This window comes from Dromaius novaehollandiae, chromosome 2, assembly GCF_036370855.1.
Source record: "Dromaius novaehollandiae isolate bDroNov1 chromosome 2, bDroNov1.hap1, whole genome shotgun sequence".
In the NCBI taxonomy this organism is placed as follows: domain Eukaryota; kingdom Metazoa; phylum Chordata; class Aves; order Casuariiformes; family Dromaiidae; genus Dromaius; species Dromaius novaehollandiae.
In genome coordinates this window covers 2,455,433-2,474,753 of record NC_088099.1, presented here as the reverse complement: position 1 = coordinate 2,474,753, position 19,321 = coordinate 2,455,433, and the positions used below count along the sequence as shown (strand labels likewise).

The following is a 19,321-nucleotide window of genomic DNA, read 5'->3' as shown; positions in this document are numbered from 1 at the left end:
ATAAATTGAGAAGAAAAATGACAGAATGTGTTTGCTTTGTTGAGTGGCAGCTCTCAGATCGAATCCAAGCAATGTCCCTTTTCCCCTACAGAGCATTTCCACGGCAGCTCGCCAGATGTAGCTCCTGGACTCTTCCTTTCTTCTGCCAGTCGCCCCCCTTGTGCGACTTCTGCGCTTGCCGAAATTCACAGGAGCCAGACTGAAACCCTGGGAAATAGGACGTTTCCTGCCATTCAGAGCCTGCTGCAGACAGCGTGCGACAGACTGCATGCGATGCATGCAAAGCCTGTTCCCCGCTCCAACATAAAAGCTGCTGCACCTCAGCCAGCGGTCACAATACTCACCCTGCTTTAAATAAAGAAAGAAACAACAACAAAAAAACCCAGAGTCCATTCCAGCTCATCTATGGAGCTCAGCCATCATCCCACCTCCTAAAGCTGGAGCACAAAAGCCCTAGATTTTTCCAGTCAGTCCACAGTTCACAAATCCCCACAAGTGTTTTGTCAAAGCAGGAACAGCCACCACACACACACACACGCTCTCCACATCAAAAAAAAGTAAATATGCTCATCAACAAGAGCCCCACGCCATCCTCTTCTGCTTCAGAGCACACTGGAGAGCAAAAACAAAGCCCCATTCTTTCCCAGATGCTCTGACATGTTACGACTGAGTGGCTCTCCTCCGCCCCAGCTCTATACTATTCAAGGACTTTTACAAGTTACTAAAACTCACGTGGCCTGAAAGGCTCAGGACAAGTTGGTTTAATATAGAGAGGATGCCCAGGGTGTAGCAGAAGACAGAGGTGGTGTCCAAGACGCCTTTTGTTTGGAGAAGTTTTCTATTGTGTCGACTTCCTTCCCACTCTGCCGGACTCCCGGGGTCTTTTCAGAGCGGGATGTGCCCATAACTCAATGCGATGGCTTTCGCTACATGGGTGAACAGAAAGGCAATCCATGCATGCAGCAGGGAACAATCCAAGGGAAGATACAACCAAGAGAAGGGAAAGGCTGAGCAAGGTCCCCATGAGCTCATGGCTGGCCTATCTGCTCCCCAAACCTCTGAGAAGACAGAGCTAGCAATCAGGGCTTAGGCCTGACCCCTTTCCTCCATACATACAGGGTCTGGAGGGTGATTTCTCCCTGGCAGAGCTTATGATGGTGCCAGTGATGTCTGTAGGTTTGGGGATCTCCAGCTCCCCTGAGGCATTGCGTGAAAGTCCCAGGTGCTCTGCTCCATGCTGGGGGAAATAGTCACCAGAGAGCCCACCTGACAGGTCAGACCCATTGAGTGCATTTGGGCTTGGGCCTTATGCTCAGCTTTGTGACTTGTTTCTGCACAGTTCTGGTCAAGCAGTTTAACATTTGTACCTCAGATTCATGATTTTTTTTTCCCCACATTACTCTTTAACTCCATTTTTGAAAACTGTGGTGAAATTGTGCTGACAGACTTTTGTAAAAATTTGGTTTTGAACAACTCTTTGTTGTTTGATTGCGTTTCCTCATGAGAATTCTGATTCTCATCAGAATTCAGGTGGTTTTCCCAAAACGCTCAGCATTTGCACCAATGTCATTTTTGGCCCAAGCACTCCAGGCTGGCTCTCGGCTTTAACCCTGGTGGGCAACAGCAGAAGCCCCAGGCCCTAACACCTGCCTCCTTGCACTTCACCACTGAGGCATCCTTCCTGAACATAGACGAGGCAAGTCATCACCTGTGCAACATAGTTCTTGGTACTCTCCTACTTATTTGCGGCTCTTCCTCTTGTCTCCAGCCATAGTCACTCTCGCTCCTAGGAGCTCCAATAGCAGACTGGACAACCAGGATCTTTCTATATCTTTCTCTGAAGAGTTTGACATCCCTCCTCCCGTACCCTTCTCCCTACACATTGCTCTCAGTGGAGAAGATAAGGCCTCCAGCTTCTAGACCAGGGTGTTTTGCACACTCAGCTGATCTGCCCCCCCTCCATGGACACCTCCACTCATTGCGTAGCCATTACCGGATCACCACAAATTACACCTTCAGGATGAACAGAAATGGGCCTTGGTTTACCTTAAAGCAATTTGCTGCTACTTGAACAACAGCTGAGCCATCCTAGAGCTCAGAAAACTCAAGGTTCCCATGGTGGCTGTGCAGGGAGTCGAGGCACACTGTGGTCATCCAGCCTTTAGGACCAGATGAGGCTTGGGCTGGGTAGGAAGAGCGAAACACAGTGTGGTCCATCGCTTAGGTAGTATATACTGTTAGCATTTTATAACGATATAGACTAATATAGGGTAAGCGTAGACAAGCACTCTGCTAGCCAGTACATTTCTACAGTAGACAGGACACTGATGAGAGCACAGATGCTGCAAGAGCACCTAAAGCTGTGTACGAAACATGTTTCCCACCTGTGAATGCAATACTGTTAATGCTTCCCCATCCTCCTGGAAATCAAGGTTGGAGGGAACAAAGATATTTTGGAAATAGACACATCCTCAAAGAAGTTTTAGTCCTGGTCAGAGTGAAATATATATATTTATACACCCAAACACACATACATTATACATGTATTTTAGCCTAAGAGACTTTCAATTGTAAAAAGCAAACCAAAGCAAGTCAGAAACACATTAATAACTGGTACTTTCCTCTTTTTCCAAAAAGGAGGGTAAGTCCTGAGCTTTGTCAGAACTAAGCCTGCTCTAACAGTTTTTTAATTCAATGAAGCCAGTGGTTTCCCACAAAAGTCTTTAGAAACCTTCCCTATCAGCTCTAGGTCTCCCTCTCATTATCTAACCAGATCTTTATTATTGAAATGGCCTCTAGCTATCTGCAGCCACAGATCTTAAATACAGAAGACCTGATACCAGTTCTAGACTGGAGCTTAGGGACTACCACCATCATTCACCTGCCTGCAGCCAGCAACGCCGGTCAAGGCATGGTCCTGAGGGGCTTTATATGTTTCTCTCCCCACTCAATCTCACTTTTAAGTCTCTATTTCCTAACGTTTGCAAGTGGCACCCTGGGGAACGTGGTTTAAATCCAGGCTTAACACAGTCACTGGGAATATGCACTCAAGGGATAGGGCAAAAAAAAAAGCTTCGGTACTGTCTCTAAGAGGTTTGCCCTTAAACAGATGGCACAGCAAGTTGGCATGCAACCACCTGAGGCAGTTAAAAGCATTCACCCCTTTAAAAATATAAAGGGCTTGAAAAGGAAACCTCTAAAGAAAAAGAGCTCACCTTGCTCCGACTGCTTAGGGTTCTTAGCTATGAAAACAGGATCCACCACCAAATCTTGCCCCGGTTTACATCTGTTGAGGAAATGGCTCCATTCCTCCAAATACAGCTTCCCTGAACAAAGTGGCTGTTTCCATCAAGGAGGTCACTACCAAAGCTGACTTTTAGACCAAGGTCCTCTACTGAAACCAGGTCCTGGGTATTGCCAAGGCAATACCACCCCGTTTTACAGGAACCACCTATTCTAGGAACTTCCATTGTATGACTCAGTTCAAAGAATATCTTTCATTATGTCAGCTCCAATACAGGGTTACTGAAGCATGCTCTGGTGTAGTGGCAGTCTGCAGCCTCCCACTCCCATGAACTTTCACTCAGTGAAACCTCAGCTCCTACCTACCCTAGGGAGAGGCTGTTTGCAGGTGTGAAATCCTATTTTTCAACAAAAGATAGTTCCTCCTAGCATAAATCCCAATATTGCATGGCTTTCCATTCCCTCAAAAAAACAAAACAAAACAAAAACCACAGTAGCTCTATTCACATCTCCAGACATCCTGAGAGTCTCAGATACAGCTCAACATCAAGTAACTGACTGAAGTTTTTACTCTTTAACTCATGTGCCTAGCAAGGCTAGAAGGATGGTTATTTGTGCATATTGTTGGGAAACTGTGCAGGTGCTAAGTGTGTAATTATTTATATCTCATGCAAAAGACGTTTCACAACCTTCTTGCTAATCAAACTCCTCCAGGTTCTTTTTATTGAGGCAACACAAGCTTTTCCATTAAGGGTGAGAGAGACTTGCATGGCAGCAGTAATTAGAAAAGAAGGTACAAGAAAACAATGGGAACATGCAATGTTTTCCTACCTCTGAGCAACTAATCAATAGGAAACCACTATTGAAAGCAAACACTTGCAGAAGTTCCCCAGGCTTACGTGAGGATGTACAAAGAGCTTTGGATAACATATACTGCAGAGAGTCATCTGTCTGCATCTGTGTTCCTCTCCGTGAGAGATGGGGCTGATTACCAGACAAGACCAGGGACAGACTGTAACACAAGACTGGCCAGGAGCAGGAGCAACACAAAAGCTGGGAGCATAAGGAGAGAAGGCGCGGAAAAGTTAGCACAGTGTACCGCACATCAATACCTTTCCTTACCACACTCTAGTTACCTTGTGCAGACAAGCCCCAGGTGGCATTAAGAGACTGACTCTTCCCACAACCTCCAGTCTCAATGTTTGCTAGACTGAGAGATCAGATGCAACTAAAATGTCACAGTACTTATCCCAAATGGGCTCTCAGCCTCAAGAGTTGAGAGAAAGAATAGCTGGAAGTTGGCACGGTCTAGAAATTTCAGCCTTGGTCTAACAGCCAGATAACCTAAATTCCACTTCCCCAGATGTTTATGCGGCCTTTGGCAAGCCCACCCTACCTGTGCTCTTCTCTATTAGGGAGCAGTTGGTCCTGGTACTGTCTCTGATGGCACGGCCACACAGTGTCTAGTGTATGACAGACCCAGTTTTCAGCACCAGCATTGCCTAAGGTTCACCACCAGCAGGGACTCGCGACCACTTCTTTAACTAGTAGAAGTGCAAGGTCATCCAAAAGGCACATACAGACCCTGGACAGATGGTAGCTTTGGTAATTGAAACGTGTGCAGACAGCCTGCACCAGTTAGCCCCTGGTTCTCTTTTTATCCCTTTCCAGCTCTTCCCTGCTCTAAAACAAACAGGAGCACATCAGACCAAGCCATTATCATAATGGACTAAACATCTGATCCAAGACCCAAAAGATGCCCAAGAGCAGCACATCCCCCTGTGCCTGTTAGTCAAGCTGTACCAGTTCCTAGCCCATCAGACAAACTCCAGCTGTAACAAGGCGGTGCTGAAACTACATCATGAGCTGCACCAACTGGTCCCATGCTCCTGTCCCACACAGCCCAGAAGATGAAGCTGCCAAGGCAGGAAAACTAGATGGCCATGATAGGGGGGAAGGTCTTCAGTTCAAGGTATGTCCCCTCCAATACTCACATCTATACCCTGAAAGCAGAGAGGCTCATCAGGGTGCCCAGCCATCTGGCCATAGCTGCCCTTCAAAGGTCAGGGTGCTGCCTTGCTCCTAGGATGCTGGAAGGCTCAAATGGTTTACAAACACTTTGGGAAGACACCAGGCTCCTCTGCAATTGCACCAAGCCCTACATCATACCCAAAGACACCAGTTCAAGTGCACTTGGGGAACCGTATCACATGGGGCAACATGACTAGTATGCTTACTGCCCAATAAAGCCATTCTAATTCATACTCCACAGAACAAAATGGATCAGAAATACTCATCCTTAGAGCAGCTACCTTCTACAATGCCAACTGGCCAGGCCAAGAGAGGCAGAGGGACTCTATTTGAGGGTTACTCCTTCCGTAAGAACAGAAACAATGAAGGCTTCTTTAAATAAACCTATGATGCCCACGTAGTTGTAAGAATGAAACATGACTCACTGTTCAAAACTATTCACCACTCTGTGGTAGCTTCCCCAACCACAGGCCTTGCTAAAGAGGAAAACAAACACCAGCCTCTTGCAGTCAGCCCCAGTTCCATAGAAGTTGTTATACGTGCAGAAAGCTGGAAAACAAACAACAACAACAAAAAACCAGAAAAACCTGCTTTCCTATGGCAGCACCAAACTCTCATTTCTCAGCTCAGAACAGCTTCTTCCTTTATAGAAACACATTTTAAACTATGTGGGCGTTCCAGCAGTTAGTTAGCTGCATGGATAAGTTTCCAGGAAGCTGTGTAATCCTAAAAAAGCCTTGTATTGCTCTTTCATTGTAGCAGAATGATTACAAACCTTCAGGCTCTGAAAATGACGTACGATTTGTCTGAATAGGAGCGGAGAAGTGGCACCAGCGAGATAAGCGAGTACCTAATTGCATGAGTCTCTTTGGGCTGCAGAGTGTCCCAGCGGGGGAGCAGTGCAGGGGTCCCCAGTGCTTGGCTGCGGAGGGGGACAGTGACTTTTCCCAAGTCTTTTTGAAACACTCTGAACAGTGTGGCACAACCCCAGGTGCAACACTGGGGCCTTCCTCCCGCTCCATGGGAACCGATGTCGGATGCCTGCAGTTAGCGCATCAGAGGAATCCAATAGCTAGAGGCATCTGGCACGTGGGGACATGGAAGAGGAGCAAGGGTGCAGAGCTACAGATATGTGAAATCCTTGCTGCAGGAGGGTGCACAGCAAAAATCAATTAGATTTTATTTCCCAATGAAGACTAGTTCCCCACCTGTCACCCAGCTGGGTTTTATAGCCATCTCACAAGAAAGCTGCCTTTGGATTTGGGAGGGGTGAGAAAAGGCCCTACTCACCTGCAAACATAGGCAGTGTGGGAGAAGATTATGAGGGGCTAGACACCACATGAGCAACATAGACTGGAGCAAGTCTTGGTCCAATCTTTCCCCCCTCCTACCCCTCTCAGTTCCCAAATGCCCCCACCCTTAAGGCAGCAGGATAGACCAGACAGACCATCCATAACCCACATTTGCAGCAAGAGCAATGATTAGTCAGTACAACACTGTCCCCAAAGCTACCTCCACCGGCTACATAACCTGCTGTGAAAGTGGCAACCAAGGGGGAGAGCAACCCAAGATGAAGTGTCCTTCCTTCTGTTGCCACCCAAGACTGGTGGCCCTCTCCTTGAGTGACCTTCCCAAGGCACCACGCCAGCTGGGTCTGATCTCCCCCATCGGCAGCTGAATGGGAAGAGCTACTTCCCACCCCGCCGGGCTGGAAACCGCCCGCAACCACGAGACGCTTCACTGCGCAACGAGTCCAACCAACCGGAGACACGATGCCGAAGAAACACGGGCACCCTTGTCCAACAGCGCTGCGGTGAATCGCACCATCATACTCCCCCTCCCACAGCACACACCTTATCAGCACAGGGAAGGACTTCTCCAGCATTTTGGCTCCATGCAGCTAGGAAACAAGCAGTGTTCACATTTTACAGAAGCAGAGGTGGCCAGCGTTTGCTGAATTCAAAGCCTACCTGACACACCTTTCCCTCGTTTTCTTCCCCTCATTGCCTTGTCTTCAAGGTGACTGTACCCTCCCCTAGCCCTATGAAATACCCTTTTTGGGTGGAGACAGTGGCACACACCAAACATCGCCCCAGCCCCAGAGAAATAATTCAGTGATCTTCATTCTGCACAGAGTGAAATCTTTTGCAGTAGGACCACGATCAACTCCCATCTCCCACAAGACCACAAGCAGTTCAGCAACATCTCACACAAGACAAATGCCACCTGCGCGGAGAGCAAACGCCTGCCTTACCACGGGCCGAGCTGTCAGCCTGGATACGCAGCCATGTGAGTGGAAAAAGCTGGTGACGAAAAGCGCCTGCTCTAGCTTTTCAGCTGCTTTATTTACTCACTTTGTACAGGGGGGGGAAAAAAAGAATCGACAAAGTAATGTTCCTCTCCCAAGGTGCACTGCAAAACATTCTTGGTAGACATGGAAACCCCTGGCAGGCTGCCAGCACTGGCAGATCTCCACATCAATGTTTCAGCAAGCAACTGGACGCTTGAACGGCTTTTAGGGAATTTAAAGGGAAACCACAGCCACGGATGGGCGATGCAACTCCAGCTCTTCATACATGGAGCTTTAGGGGTGTTTCTAAAAGGACACGGCTGTGGTGGACACGTCGTTTCTCTTCAGCTCTGCAGAGAAACACCTTATGCATCTACCGAACTTACTCCTCCAGGGTAAGAGCAAGGAGAGCCGTGAAAATGTGGAATTCAAAGCTTGAGGGCATGGAGGTTACTGGGGCTGATAAACAGAGATGAGAATCCCAGACTTAGGGAAGATGAAAGGTTTGCTTTCCTGCCCAAAACCCCCTTTTCCCCCACTTACTCAGAAATATGCATTCGAAGTGGGGAAGGTCATTTTTCTGCAAACACCGTAACCCTGTGCGGTGCCCATCACTGTGGTTTCAGGGTGCTTCAGAGCGCTTGGAGGAAGGGAAGCGGTGCTCACCCTGAGGAGCTGGTGATGTAACAGGGCTGTGACTTGCACAAAAGAGTTACCCACTGGGCTAGTTTCTCAGATTTCTGTCAACATTGCCCAATAACAATTTCGTGACGTATCAGTGTGCACGAACATGCACCAGACAGGCATCATCTCCCCACGAGACATTCTCAGAAAACATGTCTGCATTAGGAGTCTCTGTTAAGAAATCCCAGGTATTTTAGGAGAGATGGGTATCAGCAAAGTCCAGATGAAGAAAGCAGGCTCACTTCCCTGCTCTTGTGCTCTCTGCACCTTTCCAGACCTTGTGGTCCATGGGACTCTTCAGCCATTTGCCTGCCTGTGGCAGAGAACAAGGATGCCCTCCGGCAGGCAACTCCTGCCTGCTCCGTCTTGTCCCGTCTCCATCCCTTTTCAGTAGTTTGATGCTTTTTTTCTGCTGCAACTCTGAACAAACTCAAGCACTTCAGAAACGCAGCATTCTCCAAAACAACATTATCGCCTTCTGCGTAGCAACAACGCCAGTGCTCCAGTGATTGGCGAGATGACATATTTAGCAAGATCAACATTTCATTTATTTCCCAAGAGGCTCCAAAAGATACAGCTAAAAATAGGAAGCTGACAACAAGTTTAGCAGCGTATGTGGCTTTACTGGGGGACTGGTGGTCATCCGCTGATCTGTGAATACACAAGAAGAGCATTTGCAATCTGGGCTATGATAAACCTCATCCAGCAAGGGATCACTGCTGGTAGGACTGTATGTGGGAAAAGTCACTTATTTCCCTTTTCTCTGCAAAGCCCAGTTCCCTGCTGTTGCTAAATTCACAAGTTTTGCAACATTTCTTTTTCTTTTTCCCCTCCCCGCTACAAAATACCCAGCTCCAGAGGCCAGATTACCAAATTAGAAGTAGACAGTGTCATGTAGGGAATTTGCTTGTCCTCCTTGCCGGGAAGGAAAATTTTAGAAATTAACTCTAAAAGCTCAAAGAGATAGAAGGTCGATATGAAATCTCATCATTTAAAAATGCAAAAAATGATTCTGCTCTGTCCTACACCAGGTATTTTCAAGGCAAGAAGCCTGAAAAAGTTACTAACTGGTGTGGCAAGTTCTGGAGGCTGCAAAAAAAATATATACATTTTTTTCTCTCCTAAAAGCTAAAGGAGGTACTCAGTTTCAGTGACTCATATTTAGAATAAGAAGCCTGGAGGTTGGGAAAAAAGTGATCACTGCAGGTTTATTTGTTCTATTTTTGCATAACTTTTGGCACAGATATTTTCCAGCAGTGTTTCGAGCCATGGCAAGCCTGGTTCATCAGTACCTGGAAGGGAGATATCTCCCCGCTGGCAAATTGCAATCTAACTTCCTTGTATGTATTAGAAACAAAATAAAACACATGAGAAAAAGAAAGGGAGCAGCACTGAACTCCCAGCCCATAGGCAAGACACTAAGAACAAGCTCCACACTGGAAACATCACCCCAGAGGTTTAGGTAGAACATACTGCGTTTGACCCAGGGCACAGGAGGTGCATTGCCACCAATGCTTAGACAATTTATTCTAAGAGAAAACAGTCCCACAAGCAGCAGAATTAACAGAGCCCGGTTTCACCTGGGTTTATGCCCTGTGGTTGGATTCTCTGGTGTCTAGCAAGGTGCAGACACAAACCAGCGCTTCCTGCATCTCAACTCAACCCTACGCAGGTTCTCTGGTGTCCAACATGAATTGCTTTCATACTTACTCATTGCTTTCTCATGCGTCTTCCTTCAGTGGGGACAACTCATTGCTTTCTCATGCGTCTTCCTTCAGTGGGGACAACTGATTTAACCTTTTACCCAAAAGCACACTTTAAATGAAAAGCACAGATATTCAGTATCTTTGAAACCTTTATCTCTTGGCCAATTTCAACTGAATTAAGCTAACAATTTACAAGTCCAGGGGAAAGGGGCAGGAGGAGAGATGAAACCATCAAGCCCAGAAGCACCATTCCCTTAAGAAGTTTTGCTGACATAAGAAGTCATGCTGAAAAGCAGTAAGACGAGCTCAATGTACCACCTTTCAGGATCTCTGAACATCCAAAGTGGACCATGAGGGCATGAGAGGGCCAAAGCACACAACTTCTGTGGCAGACACGCGACTTCCCTGCCACCACACTGCCACCATCCGTTGCCTCTCACCGAGGCCTTGCAACACAACACCCACCAATTTTCCAAGCATGCACTTTCCCTCCACCTAACATAGGGAAACGCAGCAGCTAGCAGTCACCGAATAAATCTGCAGAGCGCGCAAATGCGATGCAGAATTGCACAGCTGCTTTTCCTCCCGTTCAAGGCACAGGTTGGCATAGTGCCACCTTCCTCTAATCCTCAGAATCTAATCAGTAAAGCAGACCTTAAAGCTGGCCTGCCTATTTGAGCTCATAAAATATTAATTTGCTATGGAGCTATTTTTCCTTAAATTATACCTAGTTATTTTGAAGTACTGGAACACATTAGCAGCAGTGACTAGAAAAGCTCAGCTTCCTCCCTGATCTCATTCTTTGTTCTCTTACCTAAAATCCCAGGCTTCTCCTGGGAAGAACGCTACAAAAAGCTATTTTTAGTAGAAGATATAGTTATCTCAATTATTACAAAAATATGATAAGCCGTGCCTTCTACAATGCTTTTTAAATGTCATGATTCAGCCATAGAAGGCAAATAAGCTTAGGATCTTTGATTTCTTTCTTTTGAGTTCTTGGTAAAGAGGTGGAGATGATGTCAGAGCTTTATGTTTTCCATAGCCAGAAAGAGTGGAGAGTTATTTTAAAACAGTTTCATGACTCCTGTTGGCTTAGTGGTGACTGGATTCAGAACAGGATCTTTGAGAACATATATCCCAATACTGTAAAAAGAAGAAAAAAACAACAAAACGAAAAACACAAGAACACTTAAGTTAGCAACTCTGACTTATCCATGCTGGAGTTTGACCAGAACACTAGTCTGCTAGTGCCTGCTGCTCGAATTGAGTCAGCCTCTCCCCTCTTCCCACCCCGCCTTTTCTTTTTCAAGTGAAACTGCGGCAGTAAAGCACATCGAAACTGAATGCTTCTGGAGAAACCTTTTGTAACAGCATGTCCTGTACTAGGAAAAGCTTCTCAGCCCCAGTGTGATCTTTTTTTTTTTTTTTTCTTTTTTTTTTTTTTTTTTTACTGGAAATAAAGCCACAGCTGAGAAGCTCATAGCCACGTGCTCAGGGCATTCATCTGGGCTTGGTCTTTTGTATCCTAAGATTATTAATATTTTTCTAAATCTAGCAGATCCGGCCTCCTCCTGACCCTGTAGCGGAAGGCTTCATTTGCTTTTTGGCTGGAGAACAGTCCAGCTGGCAGTCCCACGATCCCTCACACCCACTTGAGGCTCGCTTTCTCTAACCATCTCATCCCGACAACTTTCTTCACCAGCTGCAGGTTGCACCATGGGCTACAAGCAGCTCGGAGCAGCCCAAAGGCCACCCTGCAGTTTTAGCTGCTACGGCCTCCCTTGCAGACACTCTTCCCCATTGCCTCCAGCTCTATCCAGAGCTCAAGACTAAATGAAGTTGCAGAGTGTAGCAACACATCCACAAGATCCTTCAGGAATGAAAGATGCTGTTAAATTCCCCAGGCATCAAATACTCATCTCCAGTAACACCGGCCTCTGCGAGCATAGGGTAGCTAGGATGCTGCTGATGCATCCGCTTGGCTTACAGCCCTTTTTCATTAGGGGAGAGGCTTCTCTCAACAGGCCAGGAGAAAAACAAGAGCAAGAGAGCTGGAATCAGTCAGACAGCTGTAAAAAAAAAAACAGGGTCATAATAAGCTTTCCTCTCTTGGGAGCAGCAAGAGCTCTGAACACGACTTTGCTCCCTGCGCTCCCCCTCTGCAAAGCCCAACCCAAGGAGCAGCAGAGCACTCTGTAAGCGACACCAGTCTAATTAATTAATGACTCCCCAGCGTCAGCTCTGCAACTGCCGGGCTAGAAAGGAAGGCAGTAAAGAAGGGATGGGACAGCAGGCGACTGCTTCTGCTAAATGCTGAACGGTGCCGACAGCGAGCTCCGTTATTCATTACCTCTCCGGCTTGGGCTACAGAGCGGAGCAAGCCGGTGATACGCCCGCGAAGGAAGATGGCGTGGGATCCACCCTTGCAGCATCCTCTCTCCTGGATGAGGTGTTCCTCCCTCTTCTTGTCTTGCTCCAGAGCTGCCATGGGACAGTTAATTGAGGTAAGGAGCACCCTGCTTTGCAGATTTGGGGTTGAAGGTGCTCAGGAATCATGTTTTTTCCATGCACTGTACCTAGGGAGGACAGGTACGGCAGACAGCAGAGAATTTAAGGTGGCTCCAAGGAGTTAGAGGCTTCTTCAGGCAACACTTGTTGCTTTCTGCCAGGCCTAGCGTAAGGAGGAAGCCACTTCTAAAATGCCAGTAGCTGCTGCTGAGGACAGTAAGCAATTAAGGGCTGCTTTAATCCCCAAAGAGGGCTTAATTCCCAAAGAGGCCAAAGTCACAGCACAGCATCTTCTAGTCTAGTACTGCATGTGCAACAAGTGTCTGACATCGGAGGCTCGGGAAGGAAGAGCGGGAACAGCCGTGTACTCCTCCAGATTAAACATTCAGGCTGCATTTTTCTTCCTCTGCCTTCCCTCATTTCATCTCATTCAGCCAAAACTTTGACTTTTGAAGTGATGTTCCTCACTCATGGCTCAATTTCAGAGCTCACCCCCTGAAAACACCTACATATTCCCCTGGCCCTGGCTCCCTTCGGCAAGGCCAGGTTGGACCGGGAGGGAAGAGCACACTTAAACCTGCTTCACAGCTCAGGGTCTGAATCCCAGTGCACAGGTACTTTGGTGCTGAGGGGCAGCATATTTCTACAGCAGAGCTTTTTTAAGCCTAAGAGGACTGAGCAAAGAGTCTGACGCGCCATAGCCTTGAGCATAGCAAAAACTCATTACCACCTTAGCAGCACATTGCTCCTCATGTCAGCACAGCTCAAAAATTGTTATCTCTCTGTGTCTGCTTCCAAAGGAAGTCTCAAGGGACCGGCCCCGAGACAGCATAGACATCTATAATGTATGTGTCTTAGACGAATCCACCCAAATTGACCTGTAATTACTACGTGTGCTACAGAGCAGGACAAGGCAAGTCTGGCTTTGTCAGTGCTTGTGCCAGGCTGGGGACCTCCCTTACAGGCCATACCGGTGCTGCAGCAGCTCATGGGTCAAAGCACTTGGTGACGTGCAGGAGGTGTCAGCTGGACTTCTGCATTGCCTCTGTGGCTAAAGAAAACGGGGCCAAAAATGGTTCCCTGGGCAGGACCAGGGCTACAAACCACCTGCCTGCAGAAGGGATCAGCCACAGAAGCACACCGCGGGGAAATTAATGCAAATGTTATAATCTGGCTTAGCAATTACCCAACAGAGGCTCTCATCAGGCCAGGTCTGCTCTCCGCAGCTTTTGGTCTGCATGTTTTAGCAGTTCACCACCAACCCATGAGAGGCAACAGGCGTGTTGGGATCATACACCCATCCCGTGAACCAAGTTCTGCCACTACTGTTTAAGTTATTTAATTCAATATTTTCAAATGGGTCTACCAAGACATCCCATCTGACCTACACAGAACCAGGTTCCCCTGATATAACATCCACCAGCAAAGCAAGTCTATGAGCTCCTTTACAAATTCGCAGACTGCTGTAGAGATTTTTCCAAGCCATTCAGCCTACAAGAGCTCTCAAGGTTACAAGTGAGGCAGAACTTTTCCTCACAGAGCACATTTGACAAAATATGCTTCACTGAAGCCAGAATGGTTTGCAGACGCAGCATCAGCCCCGACAGGAAGACTTTTACTTTCTTGCCGTTTCTAAACGCTGAGACAGCCACCTGAATAAGCAGCCTGACATTTTCAGCTTGAAGATAGATGTTCCCTATCATTACGTTTCACAGACACACACTTTGCAGGTTTTATCTTCATGCCAAAGCAGAACAAAATTAAATGTCAAAACTAGGAAAATCGTTATAGAACAGGTGTAATTTTCTGGTTGGCTTTACTTACACCAGACTTTCTTGAAAACTTGTATACTTCTCATAGCACTTAGGAAGGAGCAAATCTCATCTGAAAATGCATGCTGCACAGCAGGTTAACTAGCAGGTATCCAAAAATTAGATTAGACGAACAGTCAGTTTCTGTATTCCTAAAGGCAGATGAATTACAGCCCGTTCTGAAGCTCTGCAAGGACATTTTGCTTTAAGTAATCATACAATGTAGTCATCCTGAATAATTAAGTTTATGCTAAGCCAGCCTATCAAAACAAACACAGAGAAAGTCAAATGCACTGTACATCAGAATATTTCAGTGAGCTTGATGGGGCAGGGGGAGATCACAGTAAGGAAGAGAGGAAGAGTAAAGAAACAAGATGATCTTTTTTGAACAGTGTTCAAAGCTTTCCAAAAATGGAGATTCTAGTGTATTTTCCACCTGGGAGAGAAGGGCAATAAGAGCCTCTGAACAGCAAGTCCAAATGCACTGACAAAGAGCTTTTCTCTTTTATAGGGTCTTTAGAAGAATATGTGAACCCGCAGGATGAAAGTTAATTGTCCAAGGATTAGCAAGCTACCCTCTTACTGGGTAAATTTGGGATTAGACCCACAGGCCACCCTAGGCACTTCCCCATTCAGTGCACCAACTGCTAGGAGCCCTCTGGTAAGGTGCGTTGCAAGAGAGACTTTCAGCATTTCACACAGAGCTGGGGACTCTGCTCCAGGAGCCGCATGTCCATGTTCAGCTTTAGGATGTGCAGGTTTGTGAAGATAAATGCCCTAGTAGCTCTGCCAGGTACCTCTCAGTGCCTCCACACTCCACCTTTAAAACACGTTCATGACTGCAAAGCACTCAGACATTACCTGGTGCCAGATGAGCACCTAGAAGTGAGGAGAAAGGCTTTTCCCAGCATTACACCAAGGCTCCAGCACTGAGGACAAGACTAAATGACACAGAGCACATCTTTGGCTTTTTTGTTTCTTGCACAGGACTGCTCAGATGATGCACGCAGCTCCCATAAAGTCACATCCTTTTAATACAATGCACATAGCACTGGCCCCTTCCTTAGCTTCTCACCATTTCCCCATCATCCCTCCGAGAGTCCCAACTAGGACAAGCTCTGTATTTCAAGAACAGGGAAAGGGGAAGGAGGGACGAGGCAATAGCATGTTTAACGCTGCTACTGCTTTTACCCATCAGACCTTCGACATGCCCCTTCAACATGTCCCCAGAGCAGGGACACTCTGGAAACAGAATTAGGACAAGTTAGGTAGGAAGGATCATCAATATTTCCTGCGCCCTGGAACAGAAATTTCTTCTCATGGAGGCTAATATAAACACCATCACTTCTTAGATTTAGCTGTCATTTAGACCAGGGCTGAAAACTAGCACCATAACTTTTTTATGACTATTTTGTATCCAGCTTAAGGCATACTCTACTCAGCAGCATAACTGGAAAACCATCCAGGCTGTGTTTTGGGAAAGCACAGAGAAGTCTCTGTGCTAACTTGGGCCACTTTGTTAATACTAGGTTCTGATAAACCAGCTAGAATGGACCATGTTTTCCCAGTCATCCCTATGTCCTCATTGACCCCATTATCTTCTCATTCCTATCCCAAGGCTTTTCTTAGTCCTTATTTCTTTTCCCTGAACTTTCTCCTGTTAAAAACCTTTCTATCTCCCTGCAGACACTTGAAAGAATCAGGCTACAAATAAACAGTAAACAACTATAAAAAAAAGTCTGAAAACTGGACCTTAGCACTCTCCACCATTTTATAGCAGGGTCCCACCTCCTTGGGTGGAGTTTTGGCCCATCAGGGTTATCATAGGAGGGGCTGACATGGAGTTTAATGCATTCCTCATGGAGAAAGGAATCAAGGTGCACCTCCATCATCTCTTACAAGTCTTGGATTGAGTGGGAAGTTGGAGGGTGGGATGAAAAGATATCAGGTGTTTGGGATTAGCATTTGGTTTAATCAATTAGCCCCTTACTGATTTGAATTCTCCTGCTGTCACCCTTTATTAAGCTCTTTCCCTCTGGACTGGAGTTTGAAGTTCCTTAGTCAGGAGATAAAGCTCTGCTCTAGGAAGTGACACAAAAGAAACATTTCAGAAGCTTTATCAGACCAGAAAATGTTACATTCTTCTCATTATCATCACAGGGAGAAAAATAAAGAGGCCTCTGGTCTCCCCTTATTCTAGCTTGGACTGCACGCGAGAGCAGCAGCATAGGCTTGAGAATAGGGGAAGAAAACCCTAATCTTTTCTGCTTGTTATGAAAAGCTTCAGCAGTGAGATAAAGCAAGGCTGGTCCCAATAGAGTTAGGTAACAAGATAATTTCCCTCACTGCAAGATAGATTGAAGGCCATTAAAAAAAAAAAAAGTGATAATTAAACCTCTCAGGTGTTTTCCAAGTCCTTCTGCTTTCAAATTGCCATGTAGATGCCTGACATAATGTCCTGCAGATCAAACATAAGTGGAGTTCAGTTTATGTTACGCTTAGCTGTGTATTATTTGGCTCAGGAGGCAGCAACTCTCATTTGTTGCCTCCAAGCGAATGTGACAGATATGATGTTAATTGCAATAATCTAAAAATATTGAGGTGTGATTACAGTTCAAATGAAGGCAGGCAAAATTACCGAGTAGTTCTAGTGGACTCCTGAGGTTGATTTCCCTATGTGAATGCATAGATTTAACTCAATAGCTGACAATAAAGAGAGCAAATAGGAAAATAATATCCCAAGAGATGGATGTACGTGAGCTACGCACATGATGTTTTGAGAGGTAAGTATTAGTTTTAAAAAGGGCATCTGTAAGGAAGATAAAGGTATTGTGAGTCAGGCTGGATTCAAAAAAAAAAAAAAAAAGATAGAAAATTGCAAAGCCTTTTTCTGGAAAATTCCATGTCACAGCTAAGGAGACAGACTCAGAGAGAGGGAGAGAGACTGTAGAGTGTGCAAAGTCACTAGACCCAAAGAAGCAAAAATTTTAGGAAAAAAATGGAAATGCTCTCTGCACATTTCCCTTATTTGCAGAGTAAGTGCATCTATACCTAAACATATTGCCTCCTTAAAATAAATAACTGTTCTAAATTATGATCCATCTCTTTTCTTTAAGCACACCATTGTAGTATAGTGGAGCCTTTGCCTATGAACCCAAATATCAGTTATTAGCGCTGCTGTATTTTGGACCTTGTAGCTGGACCTTGGCAGGGCTTCCTCACCACCACCGGGAGTTTTGTTGGCATCACGAGACAACCTTTGCCTGCATGGAGGTCATCCTCAGACTGCCCATCTCCTTCCTGCTACTTGGAAGGAGAGGAAGGGAGGGAGCATGCATGTTTACCCATTTAAAGCTCAGTCCCCCAGAACCATCTGTGGCCTTTAGATATGTGTAATCAAATGCAATTAGGAATAAACATTGTTAGTTTTTTTTTCAAAGCTCAGCCAGGCTGCAGGCAAAGCAGCAACACCAGTCAAGACTAATTAGAGGGGGCATTTTAAAGAGACCTTGAGAAGTGGGGCCTTCTACGATTTTTCTTCGCTATTGCTTAATGAAGCAAATAAAGCTTCCGTCTCCAGCAGCTAACTCCTTTTCCACTGGGGCTGGTACTTCTTCACACACACTCACCCCATCACTGTTGACAGTTTGCCTGACGGGAATGAATCGGAAACAAAGATCCCATGTCAAGCTGTTCTGACCTGAAAATGCAACTTGCCTGGAAGTGATTTAGTGTTTTGGGGTTTAGTTAATGTTTTACAGTGCTGAGTGTCCAATGCCAGTTTAGGTTCTGCTCCTTAAGGAGACGGTTTTGCCTCCTCCCTGCCCTTGTAAAGGAAACACCTGTAGGTAATGCAGAGATCACTCATTCCTTGGGTGCCTGAGGCAGCTCCGAGACATGCTGGGATGGGCGGACATGCCTGGGCCTCCGCTGCACCTGGGGACATGCCACCAAGCAGGGTTTAGGGGCCAGGCCTTTGGCACAGTCCGTTCTGAAACAGAGGCAGATCTTGGGTCTTCCCAGCCAAGGAAGCCTGCCCCGTGGGGTGGTGAGTCCATGGTACCGTGCATGCAGTCCAGCCTTAGCTCACTTTAGATCCCTCCCAAAACCAGCCCTACAGGGCTCAAGACACAGCAAGCCAAAGGCATAGGGCATAACCAGCCCCTAAAGCCTGTTCCAGCTCCAGCTGGAGGCCAGTTTGGTCTATGGGATGGCTCAAAATCCCATGGTCTCTCTTCCCTACTCCTAGAAGTCAGACAAAGAATTGGATGTCAAGGGCAGGATTTACATGCTCTAAGCTGGGAATCTAAAAATGAAACACCTCAATCTGAGTGAATCACCATAGGCTCCATTTATAATAATGGGAAGACATAATCATTTATTCATCAGATCTAGATAAGTCACTTGCCTTAGACTGGGATAAGTGACCCTCTGGAAGCACCTGCTTTATCTTAGCCATCACATAACCTTAGAGTAACTAACTCAGGCTTAACTAGCGTATTTTTAATAATCTAAAAGGGAATGCATCTACCCTAACTCAAGGGAGCAACATAGCCTGCAGGTGAAGACACTTAAATATACATGTCTACGGTAAGTGCCAGTAAGTGATCTGAGTATCTTGGCATCCATTATAGCCAATGAAGACAGTCATTACAGTCAGCAGAGCCTAGGGAGCTACTCAATCACCCTGCAGGACACCTACATCCATGGTCCATCTTTGGTACTGGTCATTTGTATTGAATAGGAGTAGGATTCAGTTGTCTAAACTTAGAAGTCTAGTCTTATTTTAGGCACTGCATTATATTCTGCCCATTTTCCAGCTACTGCTCCAGAGAGTGCAGATCTTCCACGAGTGTTATGTGAAGTGTTTACCAAGGGCTACGTCAATGTCTCCATTAAGTTTAGGCTACTAAACTGAGCTGTAAATCTTTTTGATATAACATGGTTATACTTTCTTTCAGCCCAGAGCCTTCTTGGAGGCACAGGGAACACTGTAATGTTTCATTTATTCCTTTCTGCCTTTTTTCTTTTTTCCTCTCCCCTCCTGA

The 19,321-nt window shown here is 46.2% G+C and overlaps 2 protein-coding genes across 2 annotated transcripts in view; one reads left to right on the top strand and one right to left on the bottom strand.

Annotated features, from left to right (window-relative positions):
• Nucleotides 1-7,652, bottom strand: part of ALS2CL (ALS2 C-terminal like) — a 47,320-nt gene extending 39,668 nt beyond the window's left edge. Inside the window, exon 1 of the mRNA XM_026096051.2 lies at nucleotides 7,529-7,652. The gene's annotated coding sequence lies outside the window, so the exon portion shown is untranslated. The remainder of the gene's footprint in view (nucleotides 1-7,528) is intronic.
• A 4,434-nt stretch (nucleotides 7,653-12,086) lies between these two features.
• The window catches only part of TMIE (transmembrane inner ear), a 39,948-nt gene continuing 32,713 nt past the window's right edge, over nucleotides 12,087-19,321 (top strand). The window contains exon 1 of the mRNA XM_026095953.2: nucleotides 12,087-12,458. Coding sequence (XP_025951738.2) covers nucleotides 12,360-12,458 — 99 coding nt within the window. The 5' untranslated portion in view covers nucleotides 12,087-12,359. The remainder of the gene's footprint in view (nucleotides 12,459-19,321) is intronic.